Genomic DNA, 26,104 nt, shown 5'->3' with positions numbered 1-26,104 from the left:
TTCCTCTAAACTTCCTATTACTTTCTTCGGTTTTTTTCTAAGTAATTGTATTTTGTTTTTAAGCTAATTTTTCGTGACGTGTCAAAATATAGAGTGCATTTTCCGGAATACGATCAGCCTTTTCATCTGCACTTGAGACTTTCATTTGGCCCCAGGCTTTCCTCTGCTGAGGCAGCTGGCTGGAGAGCAGGCTGTGTGTGTAAGAGGGTGTAGGGCGAGGGGACCTGTAGGTACTGAGAGGAAACCTTTCATGCAGGTTTTTAAAAATGGACAACTGGGGGCCGGCACTGTGGGTTAACGCCCTGGCCTGAAGCACCGGCATCCCATATGGGTGCCAGTTTGAGACCTGGCTGCTCCACTTCTGATCCAGCTCTCTGCTATGGCCTGGGAAAGCACTAGAAGATGGCCCAAGTCCTTGGGCCCCTGCACCCGCGTGGGAGACCCAGAAGAAGCTCCTGGCTCCTGATCAGTGCAGTTCCGGCCGTTGCGGACAATTGGAGAGTGAACCAGCAGATGGAAGACCTCTCTCTCTGCCTCTCCTCTCTCTGTGTAACTCTTTCAAATAAATAAATAAATAAATCTTTGAAAAAAAAAAAAAAAAAAAAAGGACAACCAAGCAGGTACTGTGGTGCAGTGGGTTAAAGCCCTGGCCTACAGTGCCAGCATCCCATATGGTTGCTGGTTCTAGTCCCGACTGCTCCACTTGCGATCCAGCTCACTTTAAGACTTGGGAAAGCAGTAGAAGATGGCCCAAGTCCTTGGGCCCCTGAACCCACGTGGGAGACCTGGAAGAAGCTCCTGGCTTTGGATTGGCTCAGCTCCAGCTGTTGCAGCCAATTGAGGAGTGAACTAGAGGAAGACCTCTCTCTAACTCTCTGTAACTCTTTCAAGTAAGTAATAAAGAAAAAAAAAACTTAAAAAAAAAAAAAATGGATAACCAAGCCCACAATGGCCGCTAATGTCCCCTTCCTCCTCATTTCACAGGTCATTTCTCTTGCTGCGCCCACCATGGTGTGACCAATCAGGTGCCCCTGAGCACCACACGGGTGCTCGTGAACACAAGAACACCAACCCTAAATGCCTTCCGTGCTCCTGCTCAGTCCCGGCCCAACACGAAAGCTGCCTCACACTAGGCGCTTGCCCAGTGTTGCCATCAGCCGCAGGGGGCACTGAGCATAAGAGGGAAGTTAAGCTACAGGTAAAGACGCAGGGCCCAAACCTTCCACAGTTCCCATCTCTGCGGCCCCTCTCTGCACTCCTGGTCCCCAGTGGGTCAGAGCTTTCTCCTTTCCCTCTGGTCACTCAATACACGTGCTTTTGCTTCATACCCTGGACTTCTCTCTTTATTTTCTACTGAGCGAAGTCAAGAGCCAGGTGATGCTCTCCCAACGCAACAAGGGGCCAAAGTGCGGAGACAATAAACTGACATGCAATGCAACAAGCATGTGGTTGTGTCCTAGGTGCCCCTGCCCGTCCTCTCTCTTGAGGACCCCGACTTGAGGTGGGGTACGGCTGCTTCTCCCACAGTGAGAGCCCTGACGGCCAGTGCTGTCTGCAGGGCCTTGTTTAGGGGATGCCACGTCTGAACGTGCCCCAGCCAGACTTTCCCAGAAGGGGGGCGGGACGACCACACTCGTCCAGGAAAGCCCATCCGAACGCGCTGGCTCTTACGGAGCCGTCTGCCTGGCCTATCGGGCGTACCAGTTTCTGCCTCTTCACTTTTTTCAATAAATGACGCTACAATCGCCTTCTCTGATTGTTGGTTGGCCACACATTTCGGCATCGAGAGAACACATTCCTGGGGTTCAAGCCAGCGGTTATAATCCCACTCTTTTTTTTTTTTAAACATTTATTTATTTATTTGAAAGTCAGAGTTACACAGAGAGAGGAGAGGCAGAGAGAGAGAGAGAGACGTCTGCCATCCGTTGGTTCACTCCCCAGATGGCTGCAACGGCTGGAGCCGCACTGATCCGAAGCCAGGAGCCAGGAGCTTCTTCTGGATCTCCCATGCGGGTGCAGGGCGCCGGATGCTTGGGCCATCTTCTACTGCTTTCCCGGGCCACAGTAGAGAGCTGGACTGGAAGAGGAGCAGCCGGGACTAGAACCGGTGCCCATATGGGATGCTGGTGCTTCAGGCTAGGGCGTTAACCCTGAGCCGCAGCGCCGGCCCCATCTCTCTCTCTCAATACGGCTTCTGCGCCATCCGCTCTGCCCTCTTCTTCAGAAACAGCCCAGGCCCCGGGGCCCTGCGGAGGCGCTGGGTCTCTGACCCACTTACTGTCTCCCACCGGGTTCTTGGGCGAGTTTCTTGTTTGTCCTCGTGACATTACGGTCTGAAGATGATCGTTTCTGCTTGTTTCCAACGTCCATTCCGCTCCTGCCGGAAGCTCCCACACGCCTCACTACATTCACCTCGCCCTCTTGCTCTTGTTCCTGCTTCATAGGCTCTCCTATATTCCTTTTAAGTAGCGCGGCAGTGTCCCAACACTTTTTTTCTGGATCCTGAAACAGATAACTACACATCGATTATGTGTAATTTCACAATCCTCTTCTCTTGTTCCTTGGTATTCTGTCCCAAGTCCCAAGTTTCACCCCTCCACCGTCCGAGATCTCACCTCTGGCCACAGCACGCATCACTGGCTGTACTAAGACATACTTACGGTCATGGGACTAGGAAATCTTTATTTTCAATTTTTAAAAAATCTTACATTGTCTTTCTATACTTCAGTAATAAATTATTTTGAAAACATACAAATTATTTCTCTAAAGTAAACCATGATTAGCACAAATTTATAATGTATATCTAAGATAAATAGAAAGTTATGATATTAAGATGATAGTTAAAAATACTTATCTTCCAAAATCAGGAATTCTAATATATTAAGAAAACAGAATGATGACATATTTAACTCTGTTCCCAAATAAGCACCAATTTATTCCAAATAATCACATAATTTTAAGATAGAATCTTCCTAAAATACTTTTACAAAAAGTAACTCTAGTTTCATAAATTCTAGAAATGCCATCTTGTATTTTAATACTACCTTAGTTGAACTGAACATTCAAAAATTCCATAGCTTCTGGAGAGTTCATTTAAAAAGTTGAAAAAAAATCTGTCTTTCATGATAAGTGATGCTAGTGATTACTTTACTTGGCAGAATTTTCGTGACTTTGGTGATTTTTAACTTTTGATAAGCAACACATATATAATACATATATTTCTTAAAAAAATAAGCCAGTCTAGTGGCTTGCATTGGAGGGCACAGAATTGCATTTTGTTAAACCCAAATTGAACAGAGTTGAATTCAGGTTAATACAGAGAAAGGCATGTTCTGGATGTGTTGTCCTTTGTATTTCCTGAAGCATCAGGTGAATTGTAAACAGTTCAAAGAGCTTCTTGTTACTCCTGTAAAAGATTAAAATGCACATTATTTAATCATATATTCATAGGAAGCTTATCCATAAGGACATGGAGAGACAATTTACAGGTAAGTGTGAGGAAACAGCATCTGTTTTTAAAAGTAGTGGGGAAACAGTAACTAAAGGATTAAGATACTGAGACAGACAAAATACATTTTCTAAGACAGCCCTGAAACAGAAAAGCATTCAAGGAAAATAAGAGATGTCTCGTAACCCTGGAAACTGCATCCTAGAGTTTGCTCAATCTTCCTTTTTTCTCATCGGTAGAAAATGCTAAATATTTATAGACATTTTATTTTAAGTGAGCTGGGCTTTTTATTTAAAGTGGTGGAATGTTGGTTTACATTTTGACATAGCTCCAAAATACCTTTTCAACAATCCTGTAATAACCAGTCACTAATTTCATTTTTGATTAGTAACAGTATCTTATAGCATATTTCTTCCTTCCTTGGCTAGGTTGAAAGAAATTATCAACTAACTTTATGTACATCCATCTGATACAAAAGAGCTTATATCTTTCTGGGTTTAAAAATGTATTTTTCAGGGCTGGTGCTGTGGCTCACTTGGTTAATCCTCTGCCTGCGGCGCTGGCATCCCATATGGGTGCCGAGTTCTAGTCCTGGTTGCTCCTCTTCCAGGCCAGCTCTCTGCTGTGGCCCGGGAGTGCAGTGGAGGATGGCCCAAGTGCTTGGGCCCTGCACCCGCATGGGAGACCAGGAGAAGCACCTGGCTCCTGGCTTCGAATCAGTGTAGCTCCAGCCATAGCAGCCTTTTGGTGGGTGAACCAACAGAAGGAAGACCTTTCTGTCTCTCTCTCTCTCACTAACTCTGTCAAATAAATTTAAAAAAATAAATAAATAAAAATGTATTTTTCTTGAACATCAACTATTCCCAACCGTCCAGAGTTCAAGCTTTGTTCTAGTTCTTTATCTGAGCTTGAAATGAACCTGAGCTATAAAATACATCACAGAGAGCAAAACATTTTGGTCCAAGGATCTACTTGCAGTTTGGGCCTACTTGTAAAAAATCTCATGAATTAACTGATACCAAGCCAAATTAATAATTTGGTGAAAATACAGTTGTAATTTGACAATGTTTTACTATAGTGCACTACAGCTGGTACCAAGTAGAACATATGGAGCCATTATTATCTGTCTACAAATAATTTTAAGATATATTACATTTACTACTCAAGTCTACTAAGGCTTTGTGAAATATCTAAATTCTCAATAATGGAAACCATGGATGATGGAATGTGTCAGGAATAGAAAGATTGAAACAAAAGCAAACTTCTGCTGTTGTAAAAGTGAGATGACACAGAAGGTGTGCAGATTTACCTCAAAGTAAACATTAGCCTATACCAGGAGTCACAGAAAATACAACTTAAAATCTACTTCCTGGGTCTATAATTGAAAAACTAGTCATACCAATGTCTGAGTCAGGGAGAAGGGAGAAAGAGGAAACTTAGAAAGTCCTCACTTCACACAATCACCAAGTTAACAGGAATACGAAGCCCACAATAATTCCTTACAGTGACCCCGGTACTAAATCAAATCTCTTCTGTCTGCCTCATTCGCATTCCCTAAACTCACTTCGGTAGACCAATAAGGAATTGCTAAGTGCACTGCTGTCATGCTTATTCTCACCAGCGTGCAATGGTTGGTTCTGGCGTCACTGAGTACTAAAACTGCTGTCAGCTTTGTATGCTGTCTGAGGTGCTGAAACGTCATCCAGCTGATCCAAACAGAAACAATCAGATATTCTAACTCCACTACTAGATACAAAGATGTGATTATGATAGTCCGCTTTCAATACAAAATGTCAAATAAAAAATTCTTACTTGATTTTGGAAAGTTTCTGTAGAATAATACTGAGCTTTTCTAGTATCTGAAGATCAAGTTTAGGTGTCCGCAGCAGCACAGAGCAAGTCCGGAAAAACGCAGAGTTGCTGCAGGCTTCCAGGAAGGGCTGCAAGGACTCTGTAAAACAGACCAACAGTGCTCATGCCAGGGAACAGCTGGAAAGGAACTGAGAACAGAACCAGAGTTATGTGGGGAATTTATAAACACTGGCTTGGATTTTCACTCTCTCATACAAAACATTGGGGGCAAAATACCTGAAAAATTAAAACATCTGTTGGCTCTTGCTGAACACTGCAAATAAAAATATCTGATTTTTTTTTGCCTATCATCTAATTGCTATTAGACAAAATTTGGCAGAAATCACATTTGAAAGAGGGAAAGTAATTTTTTTCCAGTAAATTCATAACCATAAACTCAATTTAGATAATTAGTAACAAGAACTTTTGTTGTTGAAGTAGTAAATTTTTTAAAAACAATGACTAGGTCCCCTTCACATATAACCCTGGGTAAAGGTACGGTAAACAAACCCAGTATACAGTTGTCTAATTCAAGTAAGGTCTAAACATAGCTCACGAAGTCACATGTACATGTCCATGTCAGTTACACCACATCTTCTAAAATACTGAGCATTTAGCTAATAGGTTACAAATAATCTACAGATAAATTTATATTTGTGGAAATTTCAAGCAGCTTCATTAAATAGTATTAGACAGTTTTCTTATTTCAAGTCCTGTGACACAGGATTCATGTGAACTGTGTATGAGAAAGCTTCCTGTTGTACGGCTAACACAACTGAATCAGTGGGTAGGGAACAAGTCAAGTCAAGACCGGAAAGATCACTCAGGATCCTTAACACCCCTGTAATCTAAAGCACACAAGAAAGTTATGATGGTCGTTTGTCTATATCATTTGTCTAAATCAGATCTTGCCATGAACAAAACACACACATTTAAAGGTTATTTACTAAGTACCAAAGGAAATCCTATTTATTGCTAAATAAAAGTTAACTTCTGGGGGCTAGCACTGTGGCATAGTGGGCAAAGCAACCACCTGCGGCATCAGCATCCCATATGGGCACCAGTTTGAATCAGGGTTCGAGTACTGGCAGCTCCCTGCTAACAGCCTGGGAAAGCTGTAGAAGATGGCCCAAGTGGTTGGACCCCTGCCACCCACGTGGGAGACATGGAAAAAAACTCCTGGCTGCTGGCTCTGGATCAGCCCAGCACTACCCATTGTGGCCATTTGGGGAGTGAACCAGCATATAGAAGATCTCTCTGTCTCCTCTAATTTTGCCTTTCAAGTAAATAAATCTTTAAAAAAAAAAAAAAAAGTGAATTTCCTCATATGACTCCACTGGAAAAATGCCAGGACCACCAAAGATTTTAACTTATCAGCACATGTAAAAAGTGAATTTCACAAAAGTCTTTTAGAAGTAAGAGGCTCAGTGGCTTCAGTTGCAATTGCTCTAAAGCTGGAAGAGACATTAGGATAGAGGAGAAAAGTAGTTCTGAGATTCTCATGTGCATTAAGTTCAACTAAAGTCAAAAAACTGCAGTTTTAACATTTTTCCAATACTTCAATGTTCCAATTTGCTACATGTTTTCAGTTTAGAAGAATTTTTTTTTTTTTTTTTGACAGGCAGAGTGGACAGTGAGAGAGAGAGACAGAGAGAAAGGTCTTCCTTTTGCCGTTGGTTCACCCTCCAATGGCCGCCGCGGTAGGCGCGCTGCTGCCGGCGCACCGCGCTGATCCGATGGCAGGAGCCAGGTGCTTCTCCTGGTCTCCCATGGGGTGCAGGGCCCAAGGACCTGGGCCATCCTCCTCTGCACTCCCTGGCCACAGCAGAGAGCTGGCCTGGAAGAGGGGCAACCAGGACAGGATCGGTGCCCTGACCGGGACTAGAACCCGGTGTGTCAGCGCCGCAAGGCGGAGGATTAGCCTATTGAGCCACGGCGCCGGCAGTTTAGAAGAATTTCAATGTGAATAAATATGGTGCTATAGAGCGAATGTTTTCTTCAAAATTCTTTCCTAAGAACCTTCCCTGCAAGCGATGTGCCAAGAGGTGGGTTCTGGGGAGTGACTGGGTCTGAAGGAAGAATGACAGAGCCTGTGCCTTTCCCCACGCGCGGACTCACACCGAGGCACCACCTCTCAGACTCTGAATCCCTGGCACCCTGACACTGGGTTTCCCAGCCTCCAGAATGGGGCCAGCAGGCTACTTCAGTAGTCACAGTCTGAACGAATTAACATAGCGCTCTGTAAGGCACCCTCAGAGCTGACTCTCTCTTCAGCCTGTGCGGATGTAGGAAGAAGCTGCAACCCAAAGGAAGCCTACGTAAGAATGCAGCCCTGCCAGCACCCTGGTCTCAGACGGAAGTAACAACAACAATAATGAAGAGGAAGAGAAAGAAGAAAGCGGACCAACACACCGGGTGTTATATACCTCTTCTACACTCCCCGTCACACTGGATACCTTTCCTAGCCTGACTTCCCTGATTTCCACATTGAAACAGAGATGGAAAAATGCTTGAGAATCTCTCCCCTAACACCTGCCCTAGGCATAGGGACCAAAAATTAAAACCCAACAGAAAACCCAGCAAAGACAGATGCTACACCTACAGGAACCAAACACAAGCCCAGAACCACAGAGAAAAACTCAACGTCATGACCTTGACCAACGAGCGGCAAATGCCTTAGGCTGGGAACATGAAGGTCCAGGGGCAGCCTGGAGAGACCCCTAGGATTCTCACTCCAGAGGACAATAACTGGCTATGCTTACTTTTCACCCTTCTGACTGGTGAGCTCGAGGAGATGTCAGAACTGCGTATTACACTAGAGTACTGTTATTCTGAAGCCGAAAGAATCGCTCCATCAGCGTAGTACGTCCACACCTCCCACCTTCCTAATTAGGTGAAATGAACTCGAACAAGGTATTTTGGGCAGAATCTCAGAAGTGAGAGCACAACCAGGAGAAGCTAACAAAGACTGCATGTCACCACTTGGCACCACTGTCTTAGAAAAACTGAAATAAACGGCTCTCCACCTCTAGCTCTGAAGGGGCAAAGGGGGGGAACTGGACTTGGATATTATAGGAAGATGAGGTTTGAGGGGATGGGCACTGGCAGGCATTTAAGAAGCTGCCTAGGAGGCCAGCACTGTGGCATAGTGGGTAAAGCCACCTCCTGCAGTGCCGGCATCCCAAATGGACACTGGTTCCGGTCCCAGTTGCTCCACTTCCGATAAAGCTCTCTGTTATAGCAGAAGACGGCCCAAGTCCTTGGGTCCCTGCACCCACATGAGAGACGCAGAAGTTCCTGGCTTGGATCAGCGCAGCTCTGGCCGTCATGGCCAATTAGGGAGTGAACCAGCAGATGGAAGACCTCTTTCTGCCTGTCCTTCTCACTCTATGTAACTCTTTCAAATAAAAATAAATAAATAAATAAATAAATCTTAAAAAAAAAAAAAAAAAGACACTGCTTGGGCCACCCACTCCATATTAGAATGTATCTGGGTTTCATTCTCAGCTCAACTCCCAATTCTAGCTTCTTTCTAACGCTCATTATGTGCCTTGGCATAGCAGGTTAAGCTGCCGCCTGCAGTGCCAGCATCCCATATGGGCACTGGTTCTAGTCCTGGCTGCTCCTCTTCCGATCCAGCTCTCTGCTATGGCCTGGGAAAGCAGTAGAAGATGGCCCAAGTCCTTGGACCCCTGCACCTGCATGGGAGACCCAGAAGCAGCTCCTGGCTTTGGATAGGCACAGCTCTGGACATTGTGGCCAACTGGAGAGTGAACCAGAGGATGGAAGACCTCTCTCTCTGTGCCTCTGCCTCTCTCTCTCTCTGTAACTCTGCAATTCAAAAACAAATATATAAATAAATTTAAAAAAAAATTAAAAAGCAGCTAGGCTCAAAGACAGCCAGGCCAGATAATCTAAACTCACATGGTCAAAACCAGGGAGGGGACAAGTAGAGCTCATCTCGTAAAGCACATGCTGACTGGGACATCGCTTGAGAGGTCTAACAATGGAGGACCAACAGCCAAACAGGGGATCCTGACAGGAGTCCCCCAGCAATACCTGTGGGACTGGCCCGACAGCACTCCCAGAGACCCCAGCGGTCTCTGTCAGCCTGGACATGCACTATCCTCCCAAGACCTGTGGCAAAAGTCTCCCTGGCAATGACTACCCCATCCTTCACTCAATCTGCCTATAAACCCACAGTCAAGAGGTTGCCACCCAAGGGGCCCTGGAGGAGAGCAAAACAAAACTAAAGAACCACCTCCTGAGCTTTTTTCTCCAGAGGCCATTCCCACTTCCCTTGAGGAGTATACTTTGCTTATTGTGATGAATCTTTGCAGCCTATACTTCCTGTCTGTGTGGTCCTCATTCAATTCATTGTCTGAGGTTCAAAGAACCTGTGCTCACACCCACTATGGTGCCAGTGAGGGTCTAAAGACATAAAGATTTACAAATCTTGTTAATGCAAAAGCCTCATGCTGGCACTCCCAAACACACAACCACTCGGCATCCACAGGCCCTTCTTCCATCGCAGGGCAGGGACGCAGAGTATATGGAAGAGGAACAATTATGAAATTATTTGAAATTCAGAACACAGAAACGGAGAAGCCACAGTTTAAATAACACTAGTCTTGGGCAATGAATATAATTGAGTGTAAAACTAATGAAAACTAATCTGAATCAAATGTGCAAAACACAATACGAAAATATAAACTGCAACAATGAAAAATGAACAATATAACTCCAGCAAAAAGTAGAGGAAGAGGAGATGGAAGGCACAACAGCTGGCTGGGAGTCCATTACTATTGTTGAAACTGACGCAGGGCTGGCACCTCGGCTCAATAGGCTAATCCTCCGCCTGCGGCGCCAGCACACCAGGTTCTAGTCCCGGTCGGGGTGCTGGATTCTGTCCCAGTTGCTCTTCTTCCAGGCCAGCTCTCTGCTGTGGCCCGGGAGTGCAGTGGAGGATGGCCCAAGTCCTTGGGCCCTGCACCCCATGGGAGACCAGGAGAAGCACCTGGCTCCTGCCTTCGGATCAGCGTGGTACGCCAGCTGCAGCGGCCATTGGAGGGTGAACCAACGGCAAAGGAAGACCTTTCTCTCTGTCTCTCTCTCACTGTCCACTCTGCCTGTCAAAAAACAAAACAAAACAAAAACTGACACAGCATAAACAGAGGCAGTACATTACAAATGGTCAAAACGGACAATTTCGGGTACTGCCGCCTGCAACGCCAGCATCCCATATGGATGCTGGTTCAAGTCCTGGCTGCTGCTCCATATCTGATCCAGCTCCCTGCTAAAGTGCCTGGGAAAGCAGTGGAGGATGGTCCAAATGCTTAGGCCCCTACCTCCCATGTGGGAGACCTGGGTAGAGTTCCTGGCTCCTGGCTTCTGTGTGGCCCAGCCCTGGTGTGGTGGTCATTTGGGGAGTGAGCCAGCAGATGAAGATCTCTGTCTCTCCCTCTGTATAAATCTTTCAAAAAAAATAAGTCTTTAAAAAGTCAAAATTTTAATGTGTATTTACCACAATAAAAAAGTAAAAAAAAGAAAACCCACAAAACTCATTCAGTGTTTATCTCATTTCCTAACAGAAGGAACTTATACTAAAAATCTATTTTATTATTCCTGTTGAAGTAAATTAAATGTATTAATATCATGTGCAACTGTAGTAAATCCCATTTCTGTAAAAGTACTTTCCTGTCTGTCCACTCATCCATCTTTTCATCTGAACACAACAGAGAAATATTTGAAATAATGTTCTCCTAATGTTAATGACAGTTAGTCTAAATAATGAAGCTTGTGACAAAAAAATTCTTATATGACTTCTAACATTCTTACTTTAAATGTTTTTGATTTCTAAAAATTTATGATCAGTTTCTTAGAATTCTATTTTACTTGTAATGGACAATGGTATATATTTATGGAGTATAATGTGATGGCTCATTCTAACACTGCAGAATGATCAAATCAATCACTTTTGTCATGCTAACACTAAAACTTCTTTTGTTTTGAAACACACAATGCTTTATTAACTACAGACACCATCCTGTATTAGAACATATTTATCCTCTCATTCTGTGTCTGTTAGCCAACATTTACTCTTTCTTCTCCTCCCAGTCTCCAGCCCCTGGTAACCCTCACTGTACCTTCTGCTTCTGCGAGTTGGCACTTTTTGAGATTCTACATATAAATCAGGTCATCTATGGGTGCAGGGGCCCAAGGACTTGGGCCATCTTCTACTGCTTTTCCAGGCCCCAGCAGAGAGCTGGAATGTTAGAGGAACAGCCGGGACTCAAACTGGCACCCATACGGGATGCTGGTGTGGCAGGCGGAAGCTCAGCCTACCACACCACATCACTGGCCCCATAACTGAGGTTCCTGATCTGCAGAGAGGATTCTGGCTTACCTGGGTGGACCTAAACACAATCACAGGACTCCTTATAAAAGGCAGGTACAAGGAGAGACGTCTGTAAGATGGCAGAATTGGAAGCCCTGGATTCTCCTTCCCTCCAGAAGCACAATGATGCAATAGCTCATGAACAGAGCCCCTCTGTGAGAAATCCAGAAACTTCAAGAGGCTCCTGTGAAACCAGACATATCGAGGCCAGCAGGGAAATTCAGAACCCCTGTTGCTTCAGTCCCTACCCCTGGCACAGCTCTAGATAAGAGAGAGAAAATCCCTCAGCCACCAGCTTCTACCTGGGGATGGCAAGAGATGTCACATGTGTCCAACGGTCCACCTCATCTGGGTACTGAGTAACTGGCTTCAGCTGCCCTGGTCTCAGAGCTCTGAAGGAACCCTAAGAACACAGACAATAAGTGGGACTAACATGAGGGTTGAGAAGCTCATCAGTCTCTGGTCAGGTGACTGAAGAGGGGTTATCCTTAGTATCAGACCAGTTGGTGCAGGTGCCAGAAAGGCGGCTGTCTTGTACAACACATAGACAACAACAGACAGAATTAAGGAAAAAGGAAAAGGAGAAATATGTTCCAACAAGATGAAAAAGATAAATCTCCAAGAACGGATTCTAATTGAAATGGTGATATGAGATTTACCTGACAGAATTCAATACAACAGCTACTACATAAGCTCCTATTTCAACTTACCTTTGCTCTACCTTTCAAGTAAGTCCTTAAAAAAAAGTCTTAAAAAAAAAAAGGACAAGAAACAACCCAAATATCCATCTGATGGTCTGCTTAAACAAATGAATTTTAACTGAAAAAATTACAGATTACTATGAGAAGATCTCCACGATGTCCTGCTGACAGCGTATGTAACAGGCTAGCCTTCTGGGGACAAAAAGGGTACATTCAGTGTGTCATATGTGTTGATACTCGTTCCCTCTAGGGTGGGAAGTATGATGAAGGGCACCCTCCACTTCTGTACCTGAGAAACTGTGATCTAAGTGAATGTGTCACCTTTGAAACAATACATAGAACTTGGTAAAAAAAAAAAAAATCCCACAAATAGCCATAAGAATTATTTAAAAGCAAATAAAAATAAAAAGTGTGTTCACCACTTGAATATTTAATCACCTGATTTCTCAACTTTTCCTACCATACTAATAGCATTTGGGATTTTACTCCCTGGTCTATAGGTGGTTTTTTTTTGTTTTGTTTTTGTTTGTTTTTAGTTCCACAAAATGTCAAAATATATTTCCTCAAAATAGGCTATTTATAATACAAACTTAAAACTGGATCAGAAAGGCTCCTCTCATCTAGTGTCACAGTAGAAAAACTAGCCTTAGATTCTGTGGCAGTGTCAGGCGAGGGAATGCATTAAATTAATCATGCAACTTTTAACAGAGCTGCAAATCCGGCAGCATTCAGAGATCAGCACCAAATACATGGTTCATGTGCTCACTAACTGGCTTTTTTTTTTTTTTTTAAAGACTTGTTTGTTTATTTGAAAGGCAGAGTTATAGTGAGGCAGAGGCAAAGAGAGAGACAGAGAGATTGATCTTCCATCTGTTGGTTCATCCCCAAATGGAACCAATGGCCAGAGCTAAGCCAATCTGAAGCCAGGGGCCAGGAGCTTCTTCCAGGTCTCCCGTGTGGATTCAGGGCCCCAAAGACTTGGACCATTTTCTGAAACTTTCCCAGGTGCATTAGCAGGGAGCTGGATCAGAAGTGGAGCAGCTGGGACTTGAAACCGGTGCCCATATGGGATGCCGGCACTGCAGGTGGTGGTTTTACTAGCTATGCTAAAGCATTGGTCCCATCACCTGGCTTTTAAGCAGTCTTCAGAGGCCAAGAAGGGACTGCTAGGTTAGTTCATTATGTTCCCTCTGCCACACATCTCGGAAGTGGATGACCTGAAATTCCTTTGTGTTGGGACAGAAGGCCAATGAATCATTTTCTTACAGAATTTTAAAACTTTCCATAAGACTCAGCTACCTCAACAAATTGAAATAAATGGCAAAGACAGGCGCCGTGGCTTAACAGGCTAATCCTCCGCCTTGTGGCGCTGGCACACGGGGTTCTAGTCCCGGTTGGGGTGCCGGATTCTATCCCGGTTGCCCCTCTTTCAGGCCAGCTCTCTGCTATGGCCTGGGAAGGCAGTGGAGGATGGCCCAGGTCCTTGGGCCCTGCACCCGCATGAGAGACCAGGAGAAGCACCTGGCTCCTGGCTTTGGATCAGCACAATGCGCCAGCCACAGTAGCCATTGGAGGGTGAACCAGCGGCAAAAAGGAAGACCTTTCTCTCTGTCTCTCTCTCTCCCTCACTATCCACTCTGTCAAAAAAAAAAAAAAAAAAAAAAAAACGCAATATAGAAATATAATTGAATATGAAGCAATGACTTAAAAATAAAGGCTATGCAAACTTTTTTTTTTTTTTGACAGGCAGAGTGGACAGTAGAGGGAGACAGAGAAAGGTCTTCCTTTGCCGTTGGTTCACCCTCCAATGGCTGCCGTGGTAGGCGCGCTGCGGCCGGCGCACCGCGCTGATCCGATGGCAGGAGCCAGGTGCTTCTCCTGGTCTCCCATGGGGTGCAGGGCCCAAGGACTTGCGCCATCCTCCACTGCACTCCCTGGCCACAGCAGAGAGCTGGCCTGGAAGAGGGGCAACTGGGACAGGATCGGTGCCCCGACCGGGACTAGAACCCGGTGTGCTGGCGCCGCAAGGTGGAGGATTAGCCTAGTGAGCCGCGGCGCCGGCTGCAAACATATTTTTTAAAAAGCTCATGTTATCGGCCGGCGCCGCGGTTCAACAGGCTAATCCTCCGCCTTGCGGCGCCAGCACACCGGGTTCTAGTCCCGGTCAGGGCACCGGATTCTGTCCCGGTTGCCCCTCTTCCAGGCCAGCTCTCTGCTGTGGCCAGGGAGTGCAGTGGAGGATGGCCCAAGTGCTTGGGCCCTGCACCCGCATGGGAGACCAGGAGAAGCACCTGGCTCCTGCCATTGGATCAGCGCGGTGTGCCGGCTGCAGCACGTCAGCCGCGGTGGCCATTGGAGGGTGAACCAACGGCAAAGGAAGACCTTTCTCTCTGTCTCTCTCTCTCACTGTCTACTCTGCCTGTCAAAAAATAAATTAAAAAAAAAGCTCATGTTATGACATCAATTAACCAGAACAGAAAAGATGAAAGGCTTCTTACTATATAAAAATTCCCAAGTCCTGATAATGGCCAACGTGGCCCAGATGAGGCCCTTGGCCCCTTCCTCTTCTGATTCTTCCTCTCTCGGTCATTCTGTTTCAGCCACACTTGCTTCCTTGATTTGTAAAACACCATTTACTCATAGTTCTTTGCTCTAGCTATTAAGTTTCATGAAATGAATTTTTTTCAACTGTATTTATTTATTTGGAAGGTGTAGAAAGAGAGAGACTGAGACACAGAGACAGAGAACGACTTTCCATCCACTGGTTTACTTTCCAAATGTCCATGACAGCCAGAACTAGGTAGGCCAAAGCCAGGAGACAAGAACTCAGTCTGGGTCTCCCACATGGTGGCAGGGATCCCAGAAGCTGAGCCATCACTTGCTGCTTCTCAGGTGCCTATTAGCAGGAAGCAGGAATTGGAAGTGCAGCTGGGACCACTGTCTTCCCAAACAATGTGTTAACTACTATACCAAATGCCTACCCATAGATAGTAACTTTTATTAAACTTGACATTCTTCCATGTGAAAACTTTTGAGAAAACAGGTAATATATATGTAGGATTCATGATTAGAAACACAGGTACGTGTATACTATGTTAGTGCTTTGTTGAAAACATCAGATCTTTAGTTTTACTGAACTTACCCTTGTTTTAATCTCCTAAATAATAAAAACATAGGATGACAATAAATTCACCAATCAAGAAATGCACATATGTTCAGAAACAGAAATAAGTTTAAGAACTATAGAATAAATTTAATGCATGAAACACAATCCTAGTATTTAATGATTGTTACCTTTAACTTTACTACATTTTCATGCCCTTATTTACAGCTTTAAACAGAACTCATGTATATTTTCTTGTGAAAAGTCCTAAGCATTTCTTGCATTTTGATATTTAACAGATAAACACAGCATGACTTTAAGTATGCAAATGTATATATTGTAGGATCTAACCATATTTTAAACAGAAAAGAAAAAGCTAGTGAACATCACAAAAATCATTAAAAAAAAAAAAAAAAATCCCCTCATGCCTACAACAGGTAGGGCCGGTCAGGCCAAAGCCAGGAGCCTGAGACTCAATCTGTGACTTCATCATGGCTTGCAGGGACGAAACACTTTAGCAGAGGACTAGATTGGAAGTGGAGTAGCTGGGACTCAAACCAGTGCTTGTGTGGGATGCCAGCATCCTAGGTGGTGGCTTTACCTGCTACACCACAGCGCCTGTACTAGGGATCCAACTACCTGAATCATCTCCTGCTGCCTCCCAGGTTGCACACTGGCAGGAAGCAGGAATCAGAAGCAGGGCCAGGACTCAAATCCAGGCACTCTAGCATCCCAGGTGGTGGTTTTTATTTTTTTATTTTTTATTTTTATTTTTTATTTTTATTTTTTGACAGGCAGAGTAGACAGTGAGAGAGAGAGACAGAGAGAAAGGTCTTCCTTTGCCGTTGGTTCACCCTCCAATGGCTGCTGCACATGGCCAGCGCACCGCGCTGATCCGAAGGCAGGAGCCAGGTGCTTCTCCTGGTCTCCCATGGGGTGCAGGGCCCAAGCACTTGGGCCATCCTCCACTGCACTCCCGGGCCACAGCAGAGAACTGGCCTGGAAGAGGGGCAACCAGGACAGAATCCGGTACCCCAACCGGGACTAGAACCCGGTGCGCGAGCGCCACAGGTGGAGGATTAGCCTAGTGAGCCGCGGCGCCGGCCTTCAGGTGGTGTCTTAATCACTGCACCAAATGCCCACCCCTGGGATTTCTTTTAATTGGCAAATAAAAATTGTATATATTTATGGTACACATGCTTTGATATATATATACATATTATAGAATGGTTAATTCAAGCTAATTTTCATATCTAGCCCTTCAGATAATTTTTTGTGGTGAGAACATTTAAAATGTATTTTCAGCAAATTTAAAGAGTGTGTGTGTGTATATATATATATATATATATTTATATGTATATATAGTTAATAACTGTAATTACCGAGTTCTACATACAGTAGGGCTCCAGAACAAAATCCTCACTGAAATTTTGTATCGTTTGACCAACATACTCCCAAGCCCCTATCAACACCAGTGTTTTGGGCTAGTCTGTAGTTTTCAAGTTTCTACTGTTTTTTTAAATGCCTACGTCACATACTGGAGTGACTAGGTAGAGTCCCACCTCCGCTTCCTATCCAGCACCTTGCTAGTACACCACCTGGGAAGCAGCCAATGATACCAAGTATTTGGGTCCCTGTGACCCACAAGGGAGACACAAATGGAATTCCTGGCTTCTGGTTTCAGCCTGGCCCAGCCCAGGCTGTTGTGGGCATTTAGGGAATGAACAAGTAGATGGAAAATCGATCTTTCTCTGTCTGCCTTTCAAATAAACATAAACTTTTCAAAAAAGAGTTAAAAGTGTGAAATTTAAAAGTATTCAAACACACTCACAACACTGCAACGTGAAACAACAGCATGTTACCTGGACAAGGCTGTTTCTAGGCCATAAAAGAGAATAGGTACAAACTTAAACTCTCTATTTAAACTAAATCTGACAAGAACAGGAAAGTATTCTTTGTAACAAAATAAGACTCAAGTTCTTACACAGCTAAGCCCAGGTGAGTAATAGTTTTCAAAGGCTGACAGGAAAAAGAAAATGAAACCACAAAGTGATTTTCTAAAAGCAACACCACTAAGTTATTACATGACGTATACCCACACCAAAGACAGATAACAATCAGAGGTCCTCAATAGAAAAAAAAGCTGTGTTCATAATATATATGGCAAGATAAGTGAAGGGGCAAGGTCTTAATTTACACTCGAAAAGCATTTTAGCAGCTTTCAAAGAGCAGCTAAGGCTTCTCCTATCTGGAAGATGAATCTGGAAGAACAGAGAACAGCTGCTATGTAGGACCACTGACTTATGGCACAGCTTAACACAAGCATCCAGTAGAAACTGGCAGCCTACTGCTTCTCAGACTGGTATGCTGAAGCACCGGTCTTTCAATTTCCAATCCAACTCAGAGAATCCATCCCACTGTTAGAAAATGGCATTTAAAAAATACCAGAAAAATGAAGTACAGATAAGACAAGCATAAAATTAAAGTCCAAATGTTTTTTTAACTATTAGATTTAACAGACAAAATTGTCAAATTACTCTGAGCTTCTGTACCGAGTACTCAACAGTCACAGGCACTTGGGGCTCACCTGATACCCCCTCCTAGCCTGCGGTGGCTCTCACAGCCCTGTAAGCATAATGCTTCGAGGCTCCTACCTGCAGCTTCCTGCTAACATGCGCCCCAGGAGTCAGATGACGGCTCAAGTGCTTGGATCTCTGCCATGCACATGGGAAAACCTGGATGGAGTTCCCAGCTCCTGGCGTAGGCCTGGCCCAGCTCAGCTGTTGTGGGCATTTGGGGGTGAACTAGCAGATGGGAGCTCTCTGACTGTGGGTCTCTTTCTCTCTCTGCCTTTCAAAGAAACAAAACAAACAAAGTGTTTCTTAGGGGTAGGCATTTGGCAGAGGGGTTAAGACGCAGCTTGGGATGACAGCATCCCACATCAGAGTGCCTGGCTCCATGCTCCAGCTCCACTCCCAGTCAGTTTCCTCATATGGACCCTGGGAAGCAGCAGTGACGGCTCAGAGTAGCTGGGCCCCTGACATCCACAATGCAGACCTGATTGAGTTTCTGGCTCCCAACTTCAGCCTGACCCAGCCCCTGCCAATGTGGACATATGGGAAAGTGAACCAGCAGATGATGGATCGATTCTGTGCGTCTCTCTTTGTCTCCCTGCCTTTCAAATAAGAAAATTTTAAATACATCTTTTCTTTATTGGTTAAATGTTTATAAATTGTTTTTATTTATTTATTTTTTTTAAGATTTATCTATTTATTTGAAAGGCAGAGTTACAGAGAGCCAGAGGCAGGGAGAGAGAGAAAGGGCATCCACCCACTGGTTCACTCCCCACATGGCCGCAACAGCTGGAACTGCGCCAATCCGAAGCCAGCAGCCAGGAGCTTCTTCCGGGTCTCCCACGTGGGTGCAGGGGCCCAAGGACTTGGGCCATCTTCTAGTGCTTTCCTAGGCCATAGCAGAGAGCTGCATTGGAAGTGCAACAGCCGGGACTCGAACCAGTGTCCATATGGGATGCCAGCACTGCAGGTGGCGGCTTTACCTGCTACACCACAGCACTGGCCCCTATAAATGTTTTAAAATTCATACATACTCATACTGCTAAAACCATAATAATGATGTCTATTTTTTAAAAAAGAAACACAATGCTTTGAAATCTGGCACCTCATAGAAAGCAGGCTACCAAAACCATTCATTTTATAAGATAAACTAACTGCAGATTAATCCTATCAAGACTTCTTTTCCAATAACTTTTCCTCATGTTCTTAAAAAAGTTATCTGGGAAATTATATACATGGTGAAATGAATTTCTAATCTCAAACCTAGAAAAAACCAAAACTAACAGCTAAAGAAGTTATGCAGCAGTGTCGGGTCAAGTCGTTGGGTTCCTGCCGCCTACGTGGAAGATGTGGCTTGAGTCCCCGCTCTCGACTTTTGTGCAGGCTCAGTCACAGGTCACAGGCATCAGGAGGGGGATGAGTTGGCAGATAGGAGCTTTCTCTCTCTCCACACTGCTGGCCATTGCAGCCACTGGATGGGAGCTCTCTATCGCCCTTCCTCTGATATTATAGAAAAGAAAGAAAAGTTTCTGCTGCCTTTTGATCTATCACTGGCGTAGTGGCAGTGGTTAAGCCACTGCATGCAATGTTGGCATCCCATATGGACACTGGTTTGAATCTGGCTGCTCCACTTCCAATCCAGCTCCCTACTAAAGTGCCTGGGAAAGCAGCGGAGGATGGACCAACTGTTTGGGCCCCATATCCAGACCTGGACAAAGCTTCTGGCTTTGGCCTGGCCCAGCACAGGCTGTTGAGGTCATTTGGGGAGTGATCCTGCAGATGGAAGATCTTCCTCTCCTTTGTCTCTTTCCCTCCCTCTGTAACTATGTCTTTCAAGTAAAATAAAAAATATTAAAAAATATTAAAAAATAAATAAAAATAAAATTGGAACTACATCAAGCAAATAAACATGCTTTGGTCAGACACAGTCAGACATCAAAGATTTGCCCATTTCTGATCTTCCAAGTTGCCTGTCACTAAAAATAATACAGCTTTCATATTAGCACCAAAAATTGGTTTATTTACTCAGTTTGAACAAGAGAGGCATAGGCTTGAATTTGATAGCAACTTAACAAAGGTAAACAAATGTGAATGACTCAGCATCTGTTGACCAATGTGGTACCACAAAGTCATTTCACCAAGTATTTAAACTATTTCCAAAAAAAATTTAATTTTCCTCTGATGAGAAGAGAAATGTGTCTGACAGACACATTTAGAAAGATTCGTTTCTGATGAAGAGGCAACTGTGTCTGGTAGGATTGCTGCTTTTCTCATGAAAATAAAAAATCCCTGTGTAGCAAGGTAGAAATCTAGTCACTTAAAATAATCTTGGATCTCTGTGCCTCAGATCACTAACTGAATTTTTTGTCCTGGTCCTTACATCGGTAAAACGAGATATAAAATCCCAAGATTATTCAGTAGGTTCAGTACCCACACACTCAGACATGAGTGGAAATACTGACACAAGCATGTCAGAGCAGCGGACACGCAGGGCAGGAACGCCTGACCACAGAGCTGCGGCAGGATGAGTCCCACGTCTGGGTCACAGGCTTGGCTTCTAGGCTCAGCTCCACCTCTCCAGCCATGGAATCCCTGGACAAGTCACCTGGCTTTTCTCAGCCTCTGTTTGCCTATGAAGCCTCCTTCACAGGGGCACTGTGAAGAAAAGACATCACATACAAAAGTGAACTGAAAATGCGAGACCATACAGCGAATGCAGCTAGTCAGAAGCACAGCCATGCTGTGCACCCAACCACTGGTGAGCTGCCCACAAGCGGCATACAGTCTGCATGTGGCTTACTACCACACCAAGCAAGGCTCTTCCAGTTTGAGTTTCTACCTCTGGAAAGCATGAATAGTTCACTTTTAGAAGTGCTGTGGAGGGAAGAAGAAATAGAGAAGAGGGAAGACTACAAATGAAAAAAAAGTGTTTAATCAAAGTGGCTACTTGTTATAAGTCAAAGGGCTACATAAACTCAAAGAGCTATGCCAACAGAAGCAAATTAAAACATTTATGCTCGGCTGGCACCGTGGCTTAACAGGCTAATCCTCCGCCTTGCGGCACCGGCACACCGGGTTCTAGTCCCGGTTGGGGCGCCGGATTCTGTCCCGGTTGCCCCTCTTCCAGGCCAGCTCTCTGCTATGGCCCGGGAAGGCAGTGGAGGATGGCCCAAGTGCTTGGGCCCTGCACCCGCGTGGGAGACCAGGAGAAGCACCTGGCTCCTAGCTTTGGATCAGCGAGATGCGCCGGCCGCAGCAGCCATTGGAGGGTGAACCAACGGCAAAAAGGAAGACCTTTCTCTCTGTCTCTCTCTCTCACTATCCACTCTGCCTGTCAAAGAAAAAAAATATATATATATGCTCAGCATCTTCAGGTGTATCTGTGCTAGACCAGAAACCTTTAACAGCAAGCTGAAAGAACTTCTTATTCCAACAAAAGCCAAAAGTAAGTCCCTCACAGACTACAAAACACAACAAATATGACTAAACTGTAGCCACATAGAGAGCTGAAATGTCCTCCCACTCCCACAGGTCCCAAACCCTCCAATAAAACAGTAAGATCGAAGAGGTAACAACAGTAGTATGTCTATGTCACTGTTCTCACTGTAGGCAGAAATATGTTTGATGATCTTACTCCACTGAACAAGGAATACAGAATTAGAACGGCTGGAATGGGGGCTGGAGCTGTGGTGTCGTGGGTTAAGCCGCCACCTGCAGCACCAGCATGCCATATAGGCGCTGGTTTGATTCCTGGCTGCTCCACTTTTGGTTCAGGTCCCTGAACCTGGGAAAGCAGCAGAAAATGGCTCAAGTCCTTGGGCCCCTGTATCCATGTGGGAGACCTGGAAGAAGCTCCTGGCTCCTCACTTTGGTCTGGCCCAGCTCTGAAGTTGCAGCCATTTGGTGATTGAATCAGCAGAAGGAAGATCTCTCTATCTCTGTCCCTGACTCTCTCTCTCCCTCTCTCTCTGTAACTTTGCCTTTCATAAAATAAATAAATCTTAATAAAAAAAAAACTTTGGAAAGATAAGAAAGAGAAAAAAGGCTTGAAGGTACAAATAACATTTGCAGAGTATATTCCATAGTGGCTGATGACTGCAAGCTGTGTTAAATCAGTAAAAAAGAAAAAGGATTAGGTTTTTAACTGTTAGTGATCCTATTAGTAATTCGATTACTGTCAAAATATTTTTAAGCATTTAAATCATAAAATACAGTATGTGATGTTATACATTCAAAACCAGATGAAGTTATACATTCAAAACCATGAAAAATCATGCTATTTTCAATTCTTTACATATATAAAACTTAAAAACTTACTAGATTCCACTGTCATTTGGAGCAGACTATCAATGGCATTGGATAGAAGTCCTTTACTAGATAGTCTTAGATGATGTAATACTACTGGAACAGCTTGATACTCCAAGAACAAGGTTTTTCCTTCATCTGTCTTCAGGTCCAAACAAAGAGAATCAAATGCCTGAGCCAGGTAATCAGCTGAAAAACATGATGTAAAAGCAACCACTGTATCAGTAGCATAGTGGGGAGTCAGAATCGGAAGATAAAAGGAATACAACCGCTTTTAAAAAGTTAGTCCAAAAAAAAAAAAAAAAACTAAACTGTAAAAAGTTAGGACGGAAACAGAAATGAAATGACAAGAGATTGCGGGCAGAATTTAGATTCTCTGCCCCTTACTTTGTTAGAACTCAAATGAGGAAGGGCAGAGAAGTACTGCAGTGTATTCGGGGAAATGTCATGTACAATTTTCATATTTCAACCTAGGATGTCTTTAAGTCCTATTTTTTTTTTTTTTTTTTGACAGGCAGAGTGGACAGTGAGAGAGAGAGAGACAGAGAGAAAGGTCTTCCTTTACCGTTGGTTCACTCTCCAATGGCCGCCGCACGTGGCCAGCGCACCGCGCTGGTCCGAAAGCAGGAGCCATGTGCTTCTCCTGGTCTCCCATGGGGTGCAGGGCCCAACCACTGCACTCCCAGACCACAGCAGAGAGCTGGACTGGAAGAGGGGCAACCGGGACAGGATCCGGCACCCCGACCGGGACTAGAACCCAGTGTGCCGGCGCCACAGGTGGAGGATTAGCCTACTGAGCCGCGGCGCCGGCCCCTATTTACTTTTTATATCAAGACAGGCAACTGCTAGTGAAAATTACAAGTACTATTTATTTCCAAATGATTAAAACTACTACATACTTTCAGAATTTAAACAGAATTAGTATTTCTATCTACACAACAGTTTCTGAGAATATATTTTTGTTGTTGCTGCTTTGTAATGTTTACAAAATGTAACTTCATACAAAATTCCCAACTGGACTTTAAACAAGGATTCCTGATTCCTAGTAAAGACAGAACATTGGGCCATTCAAAGACAACCTCAGAAGCTGGATATACTCCAGTGTGCTACCTTTGTGGTACATCTACCATTAAAAGAGGTGTCAAAGGGACAGGCTGAAGCCATCGCTACAGATGTCCACATCCCATACTGGATGCCAGTTCAAATCCTGGCTACTCAGCTACCAATCTAGCTTCCTATTAACGCATCCTGGGAAGGCAGCAGATGATGGCACAGTGCTTGGGTTCCTGCCACTCACGGGCCTTCCGGCTTCAGCCTGGCCTAGCCAAGGATGGTGCCATTGCTGGAGAGTCAAGCTGTGGATGGAGGATTTCCCTCTCCCTCCCCTCTCTCTCTCTCAGCTGATTTTTCTGCTGAGATTTTAGTTTAGAGGAGAAGGCTTAAGCATGCCTTCAGGGTCAGTATTGTGACACAGAGGGTTAAGTCATGGCCTCCAACTCCAGCATCCCACATGAGTGCTGGTTTGAGTCCTGGGTGCTCTACTTCAAGGCAGCTCCCTGATAATGAGTTGGGAAAGCAGAAGACAGTCCAAGTACTTGGGTCCCTGCCACCAATGTGAGAGACCCAGAAGGAGTTCTGGGCTCCTGGCTTTGCCTGGACCAGCCCCAGCTGTTGTGACCACTCGGCAAGTGAACCAGATTGGCAAGTGAACCATCTGGCAAGATTCTTTCTGACTCTCCACCTCTCTTCTGTAACTCTTTCAAATCAATAAAATAAATCTTAAAAAGAGAGAGAGAGACAGAGAGCCTTCAAACACACTGGACATAGGACAGAATTATCATACTAACATTCACTGTCTTCTGCTCTCACACTGCATTTCTTGTTGTTTTGCTTATATCAACAGCTAAGAAACAATTTAAAATCCTACTTTTTAGGAAAGAGAAACTGAGAATAATTTCTATGAAATTAAAATATGCATGAAAGAGAGACAACGCTGGGTTCCCTTTGGGGTGCTAGTTCAAGTCTTGGTTGCTCCATTTCTGATTCAGCTCTTTGATAATGACCGGAAAAAAGCAGGAGAGGATGCACCCACATGGGAGACCCAGATGAAGCTCCTGGCTCCTGACTTTGGCCTGGCCCAGCCCTGGCCACTGCAGCCATCTGGGGAGTAAAACAGCAGATGGAAGATATCTCTCTCTCCAACTTTCAAACAAATGAATCTTTAAAAAATGTAAGTATGAAACACTTTTGAGAAATTAAGATCTGTGCCTCTAGATCTATTTTTATTTTGCTAGAATTTAGCTCAAGAAACATTAATATTGGTGTACTTAATTTTGTAGTTTAAAATCATAAAATACACAGAAAAGTGTATATTCAGCCAGCAAAGTTGCTAGATTCTGACCAGGTTTGCTTTATTTAGAAACATGTTTGTTTTTAACAATAATACAGGTAGAGAGTATATAACGAATCTGAATTCCTCTTTACAGAAACATATGCTTTATCACAGCGCCACCTATTGTATTTGAAATGAATTACTTTTTTTTTTTTTTTTTAAGAATTATTTATTTACTTGAAATAGTTACAGAGGTCTTTAATCCACTGGTTCACTCCCTAAATGGCCGCAACCAGTGAAGCTGAACCAATCCAAAACCAGGAGCCAGGAGCTTCTTCTGGATTCTCCCACGCAGGTGCAGGGGCCCAAGCAACTGGGCCATCTACTGCTTTCCCAGGCCATAGCAGAGAGCTAGAGCAGCCAGCACTCAAACCAGCACCACAGGCAGATGCTAAACCCAGTACACCACAGCACCAACCCCAAATTACTTCATTTCTTAAGTCATATCTGACAAGATTAAATAGGCTAAGGATGGGCCTTAAAAGTGATCATATTAGGGCTGGCATTGTGGCATAGCAGGTAAAGCCACTGCCTGCAATGCCAGCATCCTATACGGGTGCCAGTTTGAGTCCCAGCTTCTCCACTTCCAATCCAGCTCCCTGCTAATGTGCCTAGGAAGGCAGTAGAGGATGGCTCAAGTGCTTGGGTACCTGCACCGCGTTGGAGACCCAGAAGAGGCTTCTGGCTCTAGATCGGCTCAGCTCCAGCCATTGGGGTCATTTGGGGAGCGAACCACTGGATGGAAAACCTTTCTGGCTCTCTCTCTGTAACTCTACCTCTCAAAGAAATAAATAAAATCTTTTAAAAAACCCTCAATCTGTTGATGTTAATGAATATTGTAATAGTGTTTTCCATTACTCAGATGAAATGGTAGAATAAATAATGTGAGCTGCACTGCCCATCCTACGTTTGAGCTGATCCTGTGACTTTAACCAACACACTGTGGCAGAAATGATGCTGTGGATGTCAAGAGTCTAAGTGGCTTGCATCTTCCACTCGTCTACTACCTGCAAACAGGCCGCCGGAAGAGGGGCTGGCCAAGAAAGGGTGTGGGGGTGGACACTGAGGCAGAGCTGCTGCCTGGGGCATCTGCATTTCACACTGGAGTCCCTGGTTTCAGTCCTGGCTACTCTGCTTCTGAGCCAGCTTCCTACTAAGGTATGTGGGAGGCGGCAGAGGATGTGGCTCAGGGACTTGGGAGACCCAGAGGGAGTTCTGGCTCCTGGCCTCAGCATGTGGGAAGTGAAATAGCAGAGGGAGGATGTCTCTATCTCTGTGTTTCCCTCTGTCACTCTGCCTTTGAAATGAAGAAATAAATCTTAAAAAAAAAAAAA

The 26,104-nt window shown here is 44.5% G+C and overlaps 1 protein-coding gene across 14 annotated transcripts in view; it reads right to left on the bottom strand.

The window, feature by feature from the left end:
* Nucleotides 1-1,873: 1,873 nt before the first annotated feature.
* CCDC138 (coiled-coil domain containing 138) overlaps nt 1,874-26,104 on the bottom strand; it is an 85,811-nt gene continuing 61,580 nt past the window's right edge. For 6 of the 14 annotated variants that reach the window (XM_062210061.1, XM_062210063.1, XM_062210069.1 and 3 more), the window contains 3 exons: nt 22,391-22,594; nt 5,261-5,399; nt 1,874-3,406 (listed from right to left, as the gene is read on the bottom strand). In XM_062210061.1, the coding sequence (XP_062066045.1) occupies nt 3,241-3,406; nt 5,261-5,399; nt 22,391-22,594 (509 nt within the window). In that variant the 3' untranslated portion in view covers nt 1,874-3,240. Of the gene's footprint in view, nt 3,407-5,260; nt 5,449-11,714; nt 11,958-20,278; nt 20,729-22,390; nt 22,595-26,104 lie in introns of those variants that run through there. The other 8 variants (XM_062210062.1, XM_062210064.1, XR_009867839.1 and 5 more) reach the window with 7 other exon arrangements.

This window comes from Lepus europaeus, chromosome 13 (assembly GCF_033115175.1).
Source record: "Lepus europaeus isolate LE1 chromosome 13, mLepTim1.pri, whole genome shotgun sequence".
NCBI classification, from domain to species: domain Eukaryota; kingdom Metazoa; phylum Chordata; class Mammalia; order Lagomorpha; family Leporidae; genus Lepus; species Lepus europaeus.
This window is presented reverse-complemented; position numbering and strand designations above follow the sequence as displayed.